Below are 19,321 nucleotides of genomic sequence, written 5' to 3'. Positions count from 1 at the left end.
TTTTTCTGTTTGAAAGTCTACTTTCTTAATCGATCGTTATTACAGTAATCACAAACAGACGTACCTTATGGCGAAAAAGACGAATATAAATAATATCACCTAAACTAAAAAAATGACAATTTATATTTCACTAACATGTGAATGGATGGAGATGAAATGAATGTTTTGCTATTTCACTGGAGAAAGCATTGTGGTGTTGATAAAAAATAGATTAAAAGATTTTTGCTAAAATACATGTTTCCATCACCTCTCATACCGACGAAATCATTTTGGCAATGCTCTCTGTCCGTCCATCCGTAGGGTGATTTCTCCTGAAATTTTTTTTATCGGATTTTGTTCACATTCAGTACCTACGAGTCAATTCATAAGGGAATGATGCATAATAATTTTCAGTACAAAAATAATGGTCCTTAATACTTACAACTTACTTACTTACAAATGGCTTTTAAGGAACCCGAAGGTTCATTGCCGCCCTCACATAAGCCCGCCATCGGTCCCTATCCTGTGCAAGATTAAGCCAGTCTCTATCATCATACCCCACCTCCCTCAAATCCATTTTAATATTATCCTCCCATCTACGTCTCGGCCTCCCTAAAGGTCTTTTTCCCTCCGGTCTCCCAACTAACACTCTATATGCATTTCTGGATTCGCCCATACGTGCTACATGCCCTGCCCATCTCAAACGTCTGGATTTCAAGTTCCTAATTATGTCAGGTGAAGAATACAATGCGTGCAGTTCTGTGTTGTGTAACTTTCTCCATTCTCCTGTAACTTCATCCCGCTTAGCCCCAAATATTTTCCTTAGCACCTTATTCTCAAACACCCTTAAACTATGTTCCTCTCTCAGAGTGAGAGTCCAAGTTTCACAGCCATATAGAAGAACCGGTAATATAACTGTTTTATAAATTCTAACTTTCAGATTTTTGGAGAGCAGACTGGATGATAAGAGCTTCTCAACCGAATAATAACACGCATTTCCCATATTTATTCTGCGTTTAATTTCCTCCCGAGTGTCATTTATATTTGTTACTGTAGCTCCAAGATATTTGAATTTTTCCACCTCTTCGAAGGATAAATCTCCAATATTTATATTTCCATTTCGTACAATATTCCCGTCACGAGACATAATCATATACTTTGTCTTTTCGGGATTTACTTCCAAACCGATCGCTTTACTTGCTTCAAGTAAAATTTCCGTGTTTTCCCTAACCGTTTGTGTATTTTCTCCTAACATATTCACGTCATCTGCATAGACAAGAAGCTGATGTAGCCCGTTCAATTCCAAACCCTGCCTGTTATCCTGAACTTTCCTAATGGCATATTCTAAAGCGAAGTTAAAAAGTAAAGGTGATAGTGCATCTCCCTGCTTTAGCCCGCAATGAATTGGAAAAGGATCAGATAGAAACTGACCTATATGGAGTCTGCTGTATGTTTCACTGAGACACATTTTAATTAATCGAACTAGTTTCTTGGGAATACCAAATTCAATAAGAATATCATATAATACTTCCCTCTTAACCGAGTCATATGCCTTTTTGAAATCTATGAATAACTGATGTACTGTACCCTTATACTCCCATTTTTTCTCCATTATCTGCCGAATACAAAAAATCTGATCAATAGTCGATCTATTACGCCGAAAACCGCACTAATGATCCCAATGGTCCTTAATTTGAAATCAAAAACACTCAAAGGCACTAAACTTGAAAAATCGTCACGATTTTCTTCTTTCTCTTTATTACACAGAATATACTGACTGAGGAGACGGAACTTCTTTGTATCGGCGGAAAAACATTGGCTAGGAGAAAATTACTAAACAGACAATTAGTTATACTTTTCGGTGCGAATTAAACTTTTACAAAACAACACGCTACAACACAGATCAGGTATAGCGAAGAACGGGCTAGAGTAGATTCGGTTGTATATGGATTTACAATAATTTGTAAATACACTTGTTACGAGCGAACCACTGAAGCAAGGTTTTAAATATAATTTAGAATTAATAGTAACGATTTTTAAAATACGACAATTATACATTTCAAGATTCATATCATTTTAGTTCTTCTCATAAGTAACGTCAGTTTTTTAAGTTTGGTGTTTTGTAAGATTTTAACGATTTTCTCTAGTTGAATCGTGGAATTCGCGGGACACTGTGGTTATTATTGCGTATTGTGAGCAAGGAGAATCGTTAATTGTACAAAGAATATAAAATGAGGAGGAGAAATATTTGAGATTAGAGACTTTCTAAATCACTACTGGAAATAAGATTATAAAGCTGCTGCCACGGCTCAAAGTATATGTACAGTCAAGGGTGAAGGTGTCGTTAGTGAAAGTGTAGTAGGAATTCAGCATTTCACTGATGGAGGAGACAAAGTTTCACGTCTTCAAAGACCTAAGGTATGGAATATTGAGAATACACGTAGAGTTTTGGAAGAAAACCCAGAAAAAAGTACCTGTAGGTTATCGAAAGAATTTTGTCCTTCAAACGATAAAACAGATCTACACATTAAGATGTTAGAAAATCATACAGAAGATGTAGATCTGTACCTCGTGAATTGACATCTGAACAAGTTCAATACACAATATATATCTGTCGTCAACTGCTCTCTAATCACATGGATGACGGATTTATCAGGAGAATTGTCACATGAGATGGAAAATGAGTATATCACAGGAATACTAACTCAAAACAGTGGCTCGATCCCCGTCAGCCTGCCAAATTCGTCGTTAAACAATATTGGTTCGGCCCCAAAGTAATATTACGTGTCTGGTGTAATTTTGATAATGTGATTCACGGGAAGTTTGTTCCAGTCGATGCGAATCTTTATTATCAACAGCTAGAATGAAATTAATTAAGTTTTGAGAGAGATATATATCCGGCATTAATCAAAAGAAATAGAATTATCTTTGATACAGGAGGCCATGCGTAAGTTTTTTCGTTATATGGGTTTTCAACTGTTAGAATAATAAATGCGTTTAATACAGGAGGTCACTTGTAAGTGTGTTTGGCGGATTATGTTTATATGGACAATTTAACATATCTTTATATATATATATATATATATATATATATATATATATATATATATATATATAATTTTATTGGGTTATTTTACGACGCTGTATTAACATCTAAGGTTATTTAGCGTCTGAATGAAATGAAGGTGATAATGCGTGTGAAATGAGTCCGGGGTCCAGCACCGAAAGTTATCCAGCATTTGCTCGTATTGGGTTGAGGGAAAACCCCGGAAAAAACCTCAACCAGGTAACTTGCCCCGACCGGGATTCGAACCCGGGCCACCTGGTTTCGCGGCCAGACGCGTTTATTATGTCCCGTGACCCGAATATTCTACGAAATGGAAATATAAAAATTTGAGATTTATCTTTCGAAGAGGTGGAAAAATCAAATATCTTGGAGCAACAGTAACAAATATAAATGACACTCGGAAGGAAATTAAACGCAGAATAAATATGGGAAATGCCTGTTATTATTCGGTTGAGAAGCTTTTGTCATCTAGTCTGCTGTCAAAAAATCTGAAAGTTAGAATTTATAAAACAGTTATATTACCGGTTGTTCTGTATGGTTGTGAAACTTGGACTCTCACTTTGAGAGAGGAACAGAGATTAAGGGTGTTTGAGAATAAGGTTCTTAGGAAAATATTTGGGGCTAAAAAGGGATGAAGTTACAGGAGAATAGAGAAAGTTACACAATGCAGAACTGCACGCATTGTATTCTTCACCTGACATAGTTAGGAACATTAAATCCAGACGTATGAGATGGGCATGGCATGTAGCACGTATGTGTGAATCCAGAAATGCATATAGAGTGTTAGTTGGGAGGCCGGAGGAAAAATACCTTTGGGGAGGCCGAGACGTAGATGGGAGGATAATATTAAAATGGATTTGAGGGAGGTGAGATATGATGATAGAGACTGGATTAATCATGCACAGGATAGGGACCAATGACAGGCTTATGTGAGGGCGGCAATGAACCTGCGGGTTCCTTAAAAGCTATTTGTAAGTAAGTATATATATATATATATATATATATATATATATATATATATATATATATATATATGTGTGTGTGTGTGTGTATGTGTGTGTTTTCAATAACATATTTTCTCTCATTTCAGTGTTTATGCTTACATATTCACAAAACTTAACAGCAGTTTCAGACATATAAAGCGCGATTTTGACAATAGAAATCAAAAGTTTCAAAATAAACTGTCTCTCTAAAGTCATAGTGGAGTTTCTGAGGACTATATATATTTTTTAAATGAATGGAGGTAGAAATGTAATATTGATGTCAGATGAAAATAAAACTCTTGAGGGCCGTATTCATAGACATTTTTAGTGCGGGCTTCCGGTGGATGATCAGCGTTTTTCGTATTCATAAACCAGTGTTAGCGATAGTATATGATTTGAATTTTGTACTAGTACCCAGTGGATAGCCGGGGCTAGCTTAGTACGCTCTTAGCGCGTGCTGCGAAATGTCTATGAATAGCACCCTCAAAGTTTTTCGTCTCTAGGTTTGATGCACTTAAGAAAACAAAATGAACAATCGAACAAATGCAATAATTTTCATTGTTACAATTAATTATACAAGTTGGATGGCCAAAAAAAAAAAAAGTGCAATGCGTTTTGTGGCTGGCAAAATTTGAATCTGTGACTCGTGTACGACATGAATTTCATCGCGTATTTAGCAAAGAAGCATCACACGAGAACAACATTCGTCTATGGAATAGACAGTTTAAAGAGACTGGAAGCCTACTGAAGAAAAAGCATACTGGAAGACCATCGACAAATAAGTCGTCTAGAATCAAACCGCACTAATCCCATATTCCATAATTTGGAGAAAAAGTATGTTTACATGCAGAATTTTTCAGGGAACATGTTAAACTGCTCTTTTGAAGTTAAAGTGGAATTTATCTGCCCTGATCTAGAGAGTAAAATCACCGTTTGGAGTCTAAGTGCACTAGCACATAGTCGCGACGCTGTTATTCCCTGCGTGACTCCTCCTCTTTGCTTACGTTTTAGGAAGTCAAGGCTCTATAAAGGCTAGGTAGGTAGTATCGTTCGCCATTTTTGTTCTTTCGTTGCCGAGCTACCAGACGAGGGATGTATTTGCCACACGGTTAAATATTATCATGTCGTAGCTCCTATGATAATAAATCAAACGCACTGTAATTCAGCAAATAAATGAGCGGCAAATAATGTCCTCGTGTGCTTTCTGCGAACGCCAACGAAAGAGCCAAAATGGCGGGAAATTATATATTAAGTATTTATCCAGCCTTAGGAAGTGCTTAACATCTTCATCAGTGAATCACAAGACGCACACATTTAAATGTAGCCGACCTGCAACGTGATTGGCTGCCGGAAATTAGAGCGACGGGACTATAGTTTTTCACCTTTTCTGATAAATCACATTTTTGGATAAAGTGCAATTTGATTCTGACTCAAGTTATGAAACGGTAGAAGCCATCCGGAGAGCATTTAATATTCAGATATATGCTTCCAAAATTCGAATTAAGTGTGAATTTTATCGTTCCGACGCTGTTATTTCCGGCGTGACTCCGCCTCTTTGCTTACGTCTTAGGAAGTGAAGGCTCTATAAAGTTTATGTAGGTAATATCCTTCGCCATTTTTGTTCTTACGTTGCCGAACTACCATACGAGGAATCTATTTGCCACACCGTTAAACATTATCATGTCGTATCTCCTATGATAATAAATCAAACGCAATGTAATTCAGCAAATAATTGAGCGGCAAATAACGTCTTCGTGTGCTTTCTGCGAACGCCAAAGAAAGAGCTAAAATGGCGGGCGATTATATTAAGTATTTATCGAGCCTTAAGAAATGAATCAGCGAATCACAAGACGCACACGTTTAAATGTAGCCGACCTGCAACGCGATTGGCTGCCGGAAATTAGAGCGACGGGACTATAGCATGTGTTTAAATGGAATTTCAAAATATAAACATTTATTCGAATTGCCGAATAATTCGAATTATCCACTATTTCTACTGTATTGAAATGTATGTAAATTTTCGTTTCCTCTTCCCAGGACTCGAACCTGTATATACTGAATTAGCAGTCTGATAAGTGAAGACAGACTGATATCAGATTAATTTAACTTATGTTCTGGAGTCACATTCTTGAAGCAACACAAGTACTTTTTCCTGTCTCGCAATTTTAAAGAGTAGCTTACCAACAATAACGAAGATAAGAGATTATAACACAAAAACATGTTATCGCGTTTATCAGATCACGTAACAGGGCATGGCACTCACGTACTTCGCACTGGGAGTGATTCCGGGGAACAGATAGTGGGTGGGAAGATTGCTGCAGTCAAGTTGTTAACAGTTTTATCATGCTGCATGTCCATGTTACTGGGCATTCCTCACATGAAGTCATAAAACTGATAAACTTTCTCTGAAAGTTTGTGATGTCATGAGCATATTTATCAGGTTGTTAATGCATCTTGATTATTTCCATTTACCGTAATGCGATTCCTACAATGATAACTTCTTGCACATTTCAAGTACAAATAAAGGTCTATGCATTAATTGCACAGTGTGGGCACAATATAATGTAGAAAAACCGCAATGCGACACCCGACTCTCGGCCGAGTCACTCTGAGACTCCGGGTAACGCACAATGCGCAGTATCAGTAATTCGACACAACAAAAACTATTAATGTAAAATATTACTAAACATAATAAATTTTATGCTCGACCATGCCGAAATGTAATAATTATACACCTGGTAGCAGACCTTTAGTGCATGTCATTAAAGTACACCTACTCATTAAAGGCCAGGTCTTTCAGCCAATGACAGGTCAGCTTTCTACCGTTATAAAACCGCAAGTATCGATTATTCTCGGATATGCAATCGAAATAGAATTAGCGAAAAGTCACGGAGGCTGGAAATCCAATACTGTCGCAGAAGGTTATGTTCTGTTACTATAATAATTAGCGTTAATTCTAAATAATATTCAAATAAATTCAATTTGTCATCTCGTTTTTCAATTCTAAATCAATTTCCAGGTTATATCAAAATTAGTTCGTGTTATTCTCTACATTATATCAAGGTCAATGACATTATTGTTCCTCGGAAAAAATCAATACTTTCGCGTCTGCGCACATCTCACAATTTACGAGCTATGCACAAGGTCACTTCCACTCTTCAGTCAGATACGACTAAAATGAATACTTCTGAATAATTTCAAGTTAAAAATATGGTCGAGCATAAAAAGTTGTATGAAACTTGCCTATAATGGTACTTAAGACGCTCGTATGAAAATTATGAAACGAGCTTGCGCTCGTTTCATAAACAAACACACTCGCGTCTTAATTACTATAATTATAGGCTCATTGCATAATGTACTAATAATACATAATTTGGTTACCCAGATTATGAAAGGAGATGCTGAAGCTATCTGCCGTCTTGTTCGAAATATTTGTCGCATTTAAAAAGTGACATATCACTGGCAGTATTTTTCGATGAGAAATGGAGGCGATGTTTTCCCAAATGTTTATTAATTTTGTACATTTCCTTTAGAAAGTTCCTTACAGATAGAAGTCACAAGAGGTTAGGTCTGGAGATAGATTTCTATATTTCTATTATATCCTCGAATACTGTATGAATTTCGAATTTCATCCATAGAATAGTGGGCAGGAGGTGCTATTGAAGAATCCTTTAAGAAAGAAATAAAAAGCGCTCTCTTCCTCCAAGAGGATTCTGTGGCAGCACTTTTATTATTCTGTGAACGAAATTCATAAAATCTTTGAGGATGGAATTATCAATAGGATTATGCGATTTCCTGGATCCTTGATAATGGGATTTATTCATGGATAAAATTATTAATATAAAACTGGAATTAGTTCTCATTTCTTCTCCATTTTTTTATATCTTTTCTTCCTGACTTTTACAGCACTCGGAAAAAAATATTCTCCATTCTCCTGTAACCCAACACATTAAGAAAATGCCTACAACAGAAAAATTTAAAGGGGTAGTTATTAAAATGTTACAGTAAACATACTTACTTACAAATGGCGTTTAAGGAACCGGCAGGTTCATTGCCGCCCACCATCGGTCCCTATCCTGTGCAAGATTAACCCAGCCTCTATCATCATATCCCACCTCCCTCAAATCCATTTTAATATTATTCTCCCATCTACGTCTCGGCCTCCCCAAAGGTCTTTTTCCCTCCGGTCTCCCAACTAACACTATATGCATTTCTGGATTCGCCCAAACGTGCTACATGCCCTGCCCATCTCAAACGTTTGGATTTAATGTTCCTAATTATGTCAGGTGAAGAATACAATACGTGCAGTTCTGCGTTGTGTAACTTTCTCCATTCTCGTGTAACTTCATCCCTCTTAGCCCCAAATATTTTCCTAAGAGCCTTATTCTCAAATACCCTTAAACTCTGTTCCTCTCGTTACAGGAAACATGCTGTTATTTATTACAGGAGTATTTAAATGGGAACTAAATTTAGGGATGGTGTTTCTGCATGTTCATTGTCTGGAATATGAAGGATTACATCACTAGAATCTGTGCCCCAAATCACGTATGACCAGAGGATGCAATAAATGGAATATGATTATTATTTTAAGTCATCTTGCAGAATGTCAATATATGTATAGTTCATTGTAAATAGTTATTATTCTCAGTCATATTATAATTCATTGCACTCGTTAATATGTATAGTTTTAATATTATAATTTTAAGATTTTATGTAACTTCAAGAATTTGACATGGTCAAAAACTTCTATACAAGTATTTAGTAGTATTTATTTATTTAACCTGGTAGAGATAAAGCCGTCAGGCCTTCTCTGCCCCTCTACCAGGGTCTACTGACAACTAATAAATGAATACTGAATTCGAAAAAATCTCCGGAAGAAACACAAGTAGATAAAGGTTTGTCTATAATAGTAATAATAATAATAATAATAATAATAATACAGGGTTTATCACGTACGATGTAATCACCTGCCCACATCTCCCAGGGCACGTCTACCGCATACGCCTAGTACAGTTGCCGCGTCACGGACCGGCTTGTCTCCCCCGAGTTGTGCGTAAACTAAGAAGTAATGTGACTTACCTTTAGTTACAGAAAGTGCCAAAATGACGTCCCTCTGCTGCTAGAGAAGCCGGCACCTTTTGAACACGTTATTAAACACTTGACGAATTTCGGCTGCCGAAATTGTTGAAATCACAATCATTGAAATGCTGAACGGGGCAACGATTTTCTCAGACCTTTTTCTAAGGCCGTTCCTATCTCGTCTAATTTTTCCTCTATTAAAACACTTGGGTTTCTAGTTTTCTTTATGTTTAACACGGATACATTCTCTTTAAATTTTTTTAGTAATCTGCACTTCGCCGATTTATTGGGAACACATACGCCGGGAAATTTCTATGTAAAAGCAAGTTAATATTCCACATACGACTCTGTTCTTGCATAGTTTAAACAAACACTCGTTGCTCTCTAGTGTATAACATAATAAGGATGGACCAACGTGTACTCAATCACACAGCAAACAAAATTGAACCAGACTGAATAATATGTACTGTTTACAGCAAAGGCGCCTGCAAGACTAACCTTGTTACGAGAAAAGGCCGGTTTACAATAAGCCGGGAACTGAAACGACAACGAGAACGAGAACGGAAATAATGTTAAAATAAGTGTATTTAAATGCATTTATTTTAACAATAATTTCCGTTCTCGTTGTCGTTTCCATTCCCGGTTTATTGTGAACCAGCCTAAAGGGGGACGCCGCCAGCTGCTCAATCGGCGAGGACGCAAGAAACCCGTTATAACAAATAAAGTAAAATTGATATTTGGTATCTCCGTAGTTATGACAATTTATTTTGTTCACAATGTTCTTTCCTTATTACAGATGTTTACAGGCCATGAAATGCCTTCCTTTAATTTAATTAATTTTTTTTTTCACGTAGCGTTTTTTTAATTTCATTTCGAGAGCCGGTTCAGTCCTTGGATACACAGCATCCTAATGACTTATTGTGTCTGTCATAGTTTCAATTTTGTTTCCTAAATTATTTGCCAAAGGCCATAAAGGCCTATGCGATCTCACGAGACACTGTTCTGAAGATGTATCTGTTCGCATGGAAAAAAACTGGCGGATGGTGAAACAGCTGACCAGTTATCCTACCAAGAACCTATGAGTGAAAGATTCTACGAGTTTACTTGCCTTCCAAAGACATAACCGTTGATAATGACATCACGAAGAAATAATAATAATAATAATAATAATAATAATAATAATAATAATAATAATAATAATAATAATAATAACAATAATAATAACAATAATAATAACCTGTTATAACTTACAGTTGTAAATTTCTATATTTGTACAAGTCATGGTGTAGGTACTGGTCAGAGCTTCTGGTTACAGTTCATGAGATCCCGGGTTCGTTTCCCGGTTAGAGCATAGGAATTTTTCCTTAAAGGGAATTATTCCTGTGTTCGTCTATGGTCTGGAATTTAGGTTAAGTTTAGATTTAAGACTTCTCCTGGGACCTCGTAACCATGATCATCCTATCATAATATCATCGGGGTAATGTAACTCCGCCTTCCAGGCGCCCCAACCTCAGAAGTGAATTACACCTAAACCATTGTCAGAAGAAGACCAGAAATATACAAAAAAAAAAAAAAAAAGGTGGCATTGAAAAACAACAACAAAGTCCACAGCTGTGGTTTAAAAAAACAATGACGACAACAACAACGAAGTTCACCGCTGTAGTTTAACGGTTAGCATGCCTGACTGTGAAACGAGTGGGCCCGGGTTCAAATCCTGGTTAGGACAAGTAACCTTGTTGAGGTTTTTCTGGGGTTTTCCTTCAACTCATTAAGAACAAATGCTGGGTAAATTTCGTGCTGGATCCTGGACTCAATTCGCCAGCATTATCACCTTCATCTCACTCAGACGCTAGATAACCATCGCAGTTGATATAGCGTCCTAAAATAACTAATTTAAAATAAAAACACAACCAAAAAACCACAACAGACCGAGGAAGGTGGCTCAGTGGTAAGACACTGGACTCGCATTCGGGAGGTCGCGTGTTCAAACCCCGGCTAATCTGGCTGAGATTTTTCATGGTTTCCCTCAGTCACGAAGGCAAATACCGAATTGGAAATTTACATACAATGATTCATCACTGCCTTAATCACCATTATCATAATCATTAAAAATTGAGATAAGTTAAAATGAATAAAGTCATATGCAACATTATGACAATAGAAACAGAACCACAACAATAGTCCATTGTCTACTGATATACCCAAAGTTCATACATACGCTATATGACCTAGATATTAAACCTAATAACTACGGTTCGGATAAAGTAACTGTATCAAAATAGGCATCCTTGCTCCCTGCGTTGTGTTTACAAACATCAACTGCTGGGAAGAGCGCTACCCACCCCCTAGTTGCTAGCTGAAACATCAGCCCTAGTTAATGTTTGTAAACAAAACGCACAGACTGATTCAGTTACTTTATCCGAATCGTATTAAATAATAATAATAACAACAACAACAACAACAACAACAACAATAATAATAATAATAATAATAATAATAATAATAATAATCAGCGCTTTTTTCAGCCGGAACGCGTTCCGGTAAACTTTTTGCCATTACAAATGCCAATGAGCTATATTTTATAAGCGAAATTGAAAATTAAAATTGCCGCCACTGCCGAGTCAAAGAGTTTACATTTTCTCATTATTATCGTTGGTGCAAAAGTAACTCATGCAATCTAGTGCTGCCATCTTCCGTTATTGATCCTGAAACTATAGCTCGAAATCGCAAAATTCCCGTTATGCTTAAAATCGATGAGCTCCGTTTGGAACTTATTGTAATATAAGGTACATAGGCCTAATATTTTTAAACCTACGTTTTTGTTGTATAATGTGATCGAGTAATAGAGTTCCGGTAAACTTTTTTCCAGAAAAAAACCACTGATAATAATAATAATAATAATAATAATAATAATAATAATAATAATAATAATAATAATAATAATACCAATGTTAACGGCACACACTTATGAAGTCATAAACTTTAACTCACCTCCATAGACTGAGATATCTTAAGTTGTGACGCTTCTGTGTGACAACAGGTGTTGTTCCCATTCTCTGCAAGCACAGTGTGGGCGAACATTTTACGGTGGACTCGCTTGAACTCATCCATTAGCTGGAACAGAACAAAACATACCATTAAAGTCAACATTTGCATAGTTTCCAATATCTTCTGAGATAAGGACACCTATAACGCAACTTCGGACGACATAAATGTAGGGAATTAATACGAGAGTAACAACACAACTATGTACGGGAAATTATTGGGGGAAAAAATTCGACGGTGATAAATCGCCTAATTATCCCATATTAACATGAAGAGAACAACGCAACGATAACACAAAATAGCCTATGAGTACCCACTTTTTGTTAAATGTCTGCAGACGAAATCAATCGCTTCTTAGTTGCTCATAACAAAAAAGAAGTAAAGTCAACCCCATGATAGGCCAAATCGGCCCAAAATGTGGCGAGAAGTTAAGGCTCCCACTTTTACAGACAATCGGCATTAATGGCAGTAGGGATGTCATTTCTATGTGCTCGCTGCCTTTACCCCCAAGGAAATACCCCTGGTACTCATTTGTGTTAAGAGGTTGAGTAAGGCCATAGTGCGGATGGAAGGATTAGATCAACGATGAAAACCTATGCCCACATCTGGAATCGAGTCCAGCTTTGTAGCGTTACACTTTAACCGCGACTAAATATAAAGAGAAAGTAACGATGTAAAAATAACTTTTCGCGTTTGAGATACTATTTTTTATCATTTCTGGCAATGAAAAGTCGTTTTCGACGTATTATATCCGTCTGCGAAGAGCAATTTCACTAAAACTGTTGCACATATTTTATTCATATTCGGTATCTAAGAGCCATTTTGTCCTGAAATGATTCACATGAAATGCAACAATTTTTAGTAAGCAATCGGCGTTTATCCGAAATGACGGATCCGAGTGAGCGCAAGAAACAGTATAAGTGCAACGATTTTCAAGTCAATATATTTCGTAAATGAGAAAAAGGCGAAACGAACGACTATCACCACGTTTCTTAACAAACTAAAATTAGCTTAAATATGCATTGTCATTAAATTCAAGCACTACGGCTTGGGACGGTTCCCTTGTCAGATGTTTTCAGTATGTTAGCTTCGTGGCTTATTGATACTCCTTCGTATTTTCGAACTTATGGAAATTTCTATTTAGTGTTTTAATTTTTATTTTAGTTTCTTTGAATAATTATAATGGACATACAATGATTTAGGACCTGATTACTGTAATTTATCGCGCTGAAGTTGGCAACGCTGCTCTATTCTATCGTTGGCGTATCAAAGAATTTAAGATCACCGATTCAGAGCATTGACCGAATATAACAATGGGTCTTTCTATTGCTAGATTCGGATTACTGATTCTTATCTATGTTTTCTTTTTCGTATGTTCTTGAAGGGCTTTCATCAGCTGCTAAATTCTTTAGATAAAGGCTTAGAAGAATGTTACTTTCAAGCTCCTGGAAATCCCTCTACAAACTATGTTCAAAATAGAAATGTTATGCAGTACTGTACCGGTATTCATTTATTAACTGCAAATGAAATTATTCACAATAATTCTTAACGTACCTGCTCATGTTGTTGACGCTTTTCTCCGTCGATTGCTTTAAGAATATCTTTTTTCCTCTCTGTTTCTCTGTAACCTTCATTTTCGCGCCGCTATAAAGAGAAAATATACATCTATATAATCTGTATAGAAAAGGAAAATCAATATCCCGAATTTAAAAGAAAACTTACAAATTAAACCAAACCCTTTAACTCTATTAAATATCGAGTATAATCTAAATTTAACAGAAGAAATACTGTAATCACAAGTAAGCACTGAACTAATGAAACAAATTGTCTTTAGAGACAATTAATATTAGGTACCCTCCAAAAAACTGGCTTCATTTATACACCGAAGGATCCTTGATCTCCAGAGAACAAGGTGCCGGTGCACGTGTTACGTGCTGTCTCTTCTCACTTTATAGATTTTTTTTTTATTTTAATAGGTTATTTTACGACGCTTTATCAACATCTTACAGTAGGTTATTTAGCGTCTGAGTGAGATGAAGGTGATAATGCCGGTGAAATGAGTCCGGGGTCCAACACCGAAAGTTACCCAGCATTTGCTCACATTGAGTTGAGGGAAAACCCCGGAAAAAACCTCAACCAGGTAACTTGTCCCGATCGGGAATCGAACCCAGGCCACCTGGTTTCGCGGCCAGCCGCGCTAACTGTTACTCCACAGGTATGGATCCACTTTATAGATCTCTTGGATATGGAACAACAAGTTTTGATGGAGAAATCATTGCAATAAGTTAAAGTCTCAGGAATCTTCTATGCCAAATCAATAAATTTAAGAATGCAGTTATAATGTCAGACTCCAAAGCAGCAATTCTATCAATAGTCTCTAAACACACACCTTCATCTCAAACAGCAGAAATAACTAAAATGCTCTCTCAATATCACTGAATAAAAGAATTGTATTCCAATGGATACCATCCCATTGTGGAATCCTGGGAAACGAGAATGCGGATGCTTTAGCAAAGAAGGGCAGCACTGCTACTTACAGACCTGTTACTAAATTTACTTATTACTCTTTGAAAAGATTTATTAAATCTACATACTTAGACTTCGACAAACAAAATTTGATAACACAATCCCAAGGGAAAAAATGGAACTCTCTGCATCAAAATCCACAGTTAATTCCCGATTTACCACGAAAATCGTCTGTAGCTGCATTTAGATTGGCAACAGGCCATGATTGTTTGGCCAAACACCTGCATAGAATTGGAATATATCAGTCCCCTAACTGCCCATTGTGCAACTCAAACCAAGAAATGGATTCGGAACACCTGAAAATCTGTGCTTCTGTGGCTGACCATGATAATATCTTTGAAAAATATTGGAGTGCAAGAGGTCAAATGACTTTATTGTCAAACGCCTGGCATTAGAAAACAACAACAACATAATCTGTATAGATTATAGGTGCACATGATTCTGTTGTTGTTTGGTTGTTAACACCCCCCAGATAAGATCAATTAACATTTTCCTTATCTTCGCTAGTCTGGGGATGAGAGGAAAGAGCATTATCAAGGCGAAAGCAACGACTAGCAGAATTCACTTTCGATATAAGTGGAAAGTAGCCGCTAAATTTCACATGGAATCTACTTATTCACGAACAGCGTTCTTTTACGTAGGCACTTTGTTTAAATTCTAAAGCAGTACAGATTTCTATGGAGTCTCAGACAAGTTTCTTTACTCTTCCCGGAATGTCTTGTATTCAGTCTTATTCCGTTGCGATCCCCAGTCTAATTCCCCCCACAATCTTTGTCTCATATAAAATAGTAATGCATGAATATTTTTAAATTGTGTGTTTTATATCTTGTCTCTGTACCTGTATATTTTTCTTTTTTTGTATATTTTGTATTTATACCGGTACTTTTATTTATAATTTCCTCATTCATTTTTCTTAACCGCATTAGATTTTTGTATTTGTATCAAGCAGTCATTCGTGAGGAGATTGATAGCTTTGTGCACACGGCCTAATGGCCTTAATTTTACCAAATACCTTACTATAATAATACCGGACAGCTGTATACTAGCAGCATTGACGTGAGTGCGAAATATCGCGGACTTGACATCTAGCGGAGCGGCATGGAATTACGTCCACAATACAAATATTAACATAGCGGAAATCTGACTATTGTTTAAAACGTGAGGTACTAATGTGGAATAATATATGAGACACTTAAGAAATGTTCAATAGTACCGTATTTAATGTAACATTATTTTATATCAACGCTGCATATTATGAGAAATATTGCATGCTTCATATTATTTTCCGTAATTAATTGTTGCGTAAGTTTTCTTTGCTTTAGTGGGACAAAATTAATATCTGACATTAAGAACGAATTTACAATAACGCTTTATATACCCATTGCTGCCAACTGCAAAGATAAAAATGGTAGTAATCTGATGCTTGTAATAATTAGTAAAGGCATGTGGACAACAATGAAACTTAATTTGCTAAACCTTAAAATTTCCAATATATTTTAACTTCTACTCATTTATTAGGCCTAAATAAAAATCGAAAGTACGATTTGGAAGAATTTGTAATGCTGTAATTGTAGCAATTATAAACAGCACATATACACCCCGATATTTTAACGCAGCACTAAGTAATAAAACTATTAGCTAGCCCAGCAACAATATACATTGCGATTGATTACAGCTTGTTTCGCGAGTATCTCCACACCGGCCGCCTAGGTAGCAGCACCAGCGTCGTTCGCGCGAAAAACTGCTAGCTATCCGGTATTATTATAGTAAGGTATTGATTTTACTACATTAAATAAACAAATGAATACATAAAGTAAACAGGTGAGTACATAAAATAAATATACAAATGAATACGTAAATAAACAAATAATAATAATAATAATAATAATAATAATAATAATAATAATAATAATATTTAATATTAAAAAGAATGCAGGAAAACTTCTTTTATAATTTTTACACTTTACGTTTTTCTCTACAGTCGGGGCAAAGTTTTTATATCATACTTTCCATGTTAGTTTATTTCGGTTATACGTTTTTCACACTTACACGATAGTATTTTAAACTCCAGGACATATGAAACGTCGTTTATACATTACATTTGACATAAATTCTTCTCGAAGTTAGGTTTACCGTGAAAAATGTAAGAAAGCAACAATACAGTATGTGTTCACTGTTAAAACACGACCCAGTTTGAAATTCGTGGAAATTGGAAGTTGCCCATGCTTTCCTCCACCAGTCTTGGGTTCTTTAACGACGCTGTTACTGCTTTAGAAACAGTGAAACGTTTTGTAACACACCATAATATAACTGAACAAATTATGGAACAATTTTATTATCACAATTTAAAGGCATGGTTTCTTCCTTACGAGCAAGTAGTTCAAGATAACAGACCTTCTGTAAAATAATCACATGTCATTAAATGAAGATCACACTGGAAGAATAAAGTACGTCAATGTCATAAATGTTCTGTATTTAAGTCTGAATTGTAATTATCAGCTAGCTTAGGCTCTAAGCAGCTAAGATTTCCTACAAATAATTTTACATTCTTCAAGAATGTGTTATAAATTTGAGTACTGTAATATAGACTCAAAGATGAAGATGGCGGAACTGTTAAGTTCTAAATTTCTCTTGTGAAAATGTTACTAAAATGACATGTTCTCTCCATAGGGCCTTCAAATACTATTTCAGCTATACTTGATGCATTTTTGTTCAGACGCCCACAGAAATGTATCAATGAAGTTTTACTGTAACAGGCCTACCAATTACCTTGGACCTCCTCTGCAATTCCTGGCTGATGGCACTGGACAGACTACTGCCTGCACTGCTGCTGCTCACACTCACAAAAGAGCCGCTGGACGGGCTCTTCGCTAGGGGACCGTGCTGCTTCGACTCCTGGACATGCAACAAATTCCAGAAACTAAAATCTATTTCAGTACCAACAGACTATTATCACGTTCAGGAACAACTAACGGCTGTAGCGTTAAATGACAATTGAATAATAATCATGATATAGTCCAATAACTGCCATAGAATCTAGTAACGAACGATCTATGATCAGGGTGACCAGACGTCCCTATTTTGCTTTGTCCCAGTGTGTCGAAAAAAGTTTCTTCGGACGCAAAAATGTTCCGACTTTTTAATCGTTCACTTCATTACGAGGGTAGCTGAATTTGCACCGAATTTACACATACAGGGTGATTAATGAGGATTTACCGTCCTTTACGGAGCTTATTTCTGAAGACATTTTGAGCAAAAAAATGTCATATAAACATAGCTCCTATTCTCAATATTTTCAGAGTTACACTAATTTAAAGTTGCTTGTAAAATACGTTTTTTCTTTAATTTGAAGGTAAAATAATAATATAAATAGAGAATGAACAATTCAGAAGTATCATTTCTTTAATCGGCAAGTATTACGAATATATTATTATGAAGTACTGAAGTACACATGGTATTTCCGTGCAGATATTCTGCGTCATCGTATGATGAAAGATGAGTAGAATGGAGAAAAATTCTCTCCGGCACCGGGATTTGAACCCGGGTTTTCAACTCTACGTGCTGACACTCTATCCACTAAGCCACACCGGATTCCCATCCCGATGTCGGATCGAATCTTCTCAGTTTAAGTTCCACCTCTTGGGTTCCCTCTAATGCCCTACCCTCATGCACTGCGTCATAGATGTGTGACAGTGGCACAATGTACACACATGTGCAGAGGTGCACTCGTTAAAAGTGACTAAGTGGCCGGGATCCGACGGAATAAGCGCCGCCGTCTTAAATCACTAAGTGATTATTTTTCGCATATAATACATTATTATGATGTACCGAAGTACATATGATATTTCCGTGCAGATATTCTGCGTCATCATATGATGAAAGATGAGTTGTTTTTTTTTAATGCCTGCCACATTTACAATCTGTCTTACTTACTTATTGGCTTTTAAGGAACCGACGTTCATTGCCGCCCTCACATAAGCCCGCCATTGATCCCTATCCTGAGCAAGATTAATCCAGTCTCTAACATCATATCCCACCTCCCTCAAATCCATTTTAATATTATCTTCCCAAAAGTCTTTTTCCCGCCGGCCTCCCAACTAACACTCTATATGCATTTCTGGATTCGCCGTACGTGCTACATGCCCTGCCCATCTCAAGCGTCTGGATTTAATGTTCCTAATTATGTCAGGTGAAGAATACAAGGCGTGCAGCTCTGCGTTGTAACTTTCTCCATTCTCCTGTAACTTCATCCCTCTTAGCCCCAAATATTTTCCTAAGAACCTTATTCTCAAACACCCTTAATCTCTGTTCCTCTCTCAAAGTGAGTCCAAGCTTCACAACCATATAGAACAACCGGTTTACAATCTGTCTACAATAGACAATAAGTAAATATTATAAAAGAATATGACATGAGTGGAGATGTTATCCCATGATAACATTCCAAAAGAAAAATAACAATATTTCAAATAGCTGTAGTAAAAATGAATGGAAGATCAAGAGCATTGGTCCTTTTAAGTCTTCTTATTGTTTGACTATTATCCAGTAAATTTAATGCATAATGATTAGGATGTTGGTATTTTTTACTGAACTTAAAGATTTCTTCTTTCACAGTTTAAATATTGAGGTCACGATGATGACATCA

The 19,321-nt window shown here is 36.4% G+C and overlaps 1 protein-coding gene across 3 annotated transcripts in view; it reads right to left on the bottom strand.

Moving 5' to 3' along the window:
• LOC138694855 (harmonin) overlaps nucleotides 1-19,321 on the bottom strand; it is a 521,763-nt gene that overhangs the window by 30,319 nt on the left and 472,123 nt on the right. For all 3 annotated transcript variants that reach the window (XM_069818984.1, XM_069818985.1, XM_069818986.1), the window contains 3 exons: nucleotides 17,449-17,574; nucleotides 13,708-13,797; nucleotides 12,100-12,222 (listed from right to left, as the gene is read on the bottom strand). In XM_069818984.1, coding sequence (XP_069675085.1) covers nucleotides 12,100-12,222; nucleotides 13,708-13,797; nucleotides 17,449-17,574 — 339 coding nt within the window. The remainder of the gene's footprint in view (nucleotides 1-12,099; nucleotides 12,223-13,707; nucleotides 13,798-17,448; nucleotides 17,575-19,321) is intronic.

Source organism: Periplaneta americana, chromosome 2 (genome assembly GCF_040183065.1).
Source record: "Periplaneta americana isolate PAMFEO1 chromosome 2, P.americana_PAMFEO1_priV1, whole genome shotgun sequence".
Lineage (NCBI taxonomy): Eukaryota > Metazoa > Arthropoda > Insecta > Blattodea > Blattidae > Periplaneta > Periplaneta americana.
This window is presented reverse-complemented; position numbering and strand designations above follow the sequence as displayed.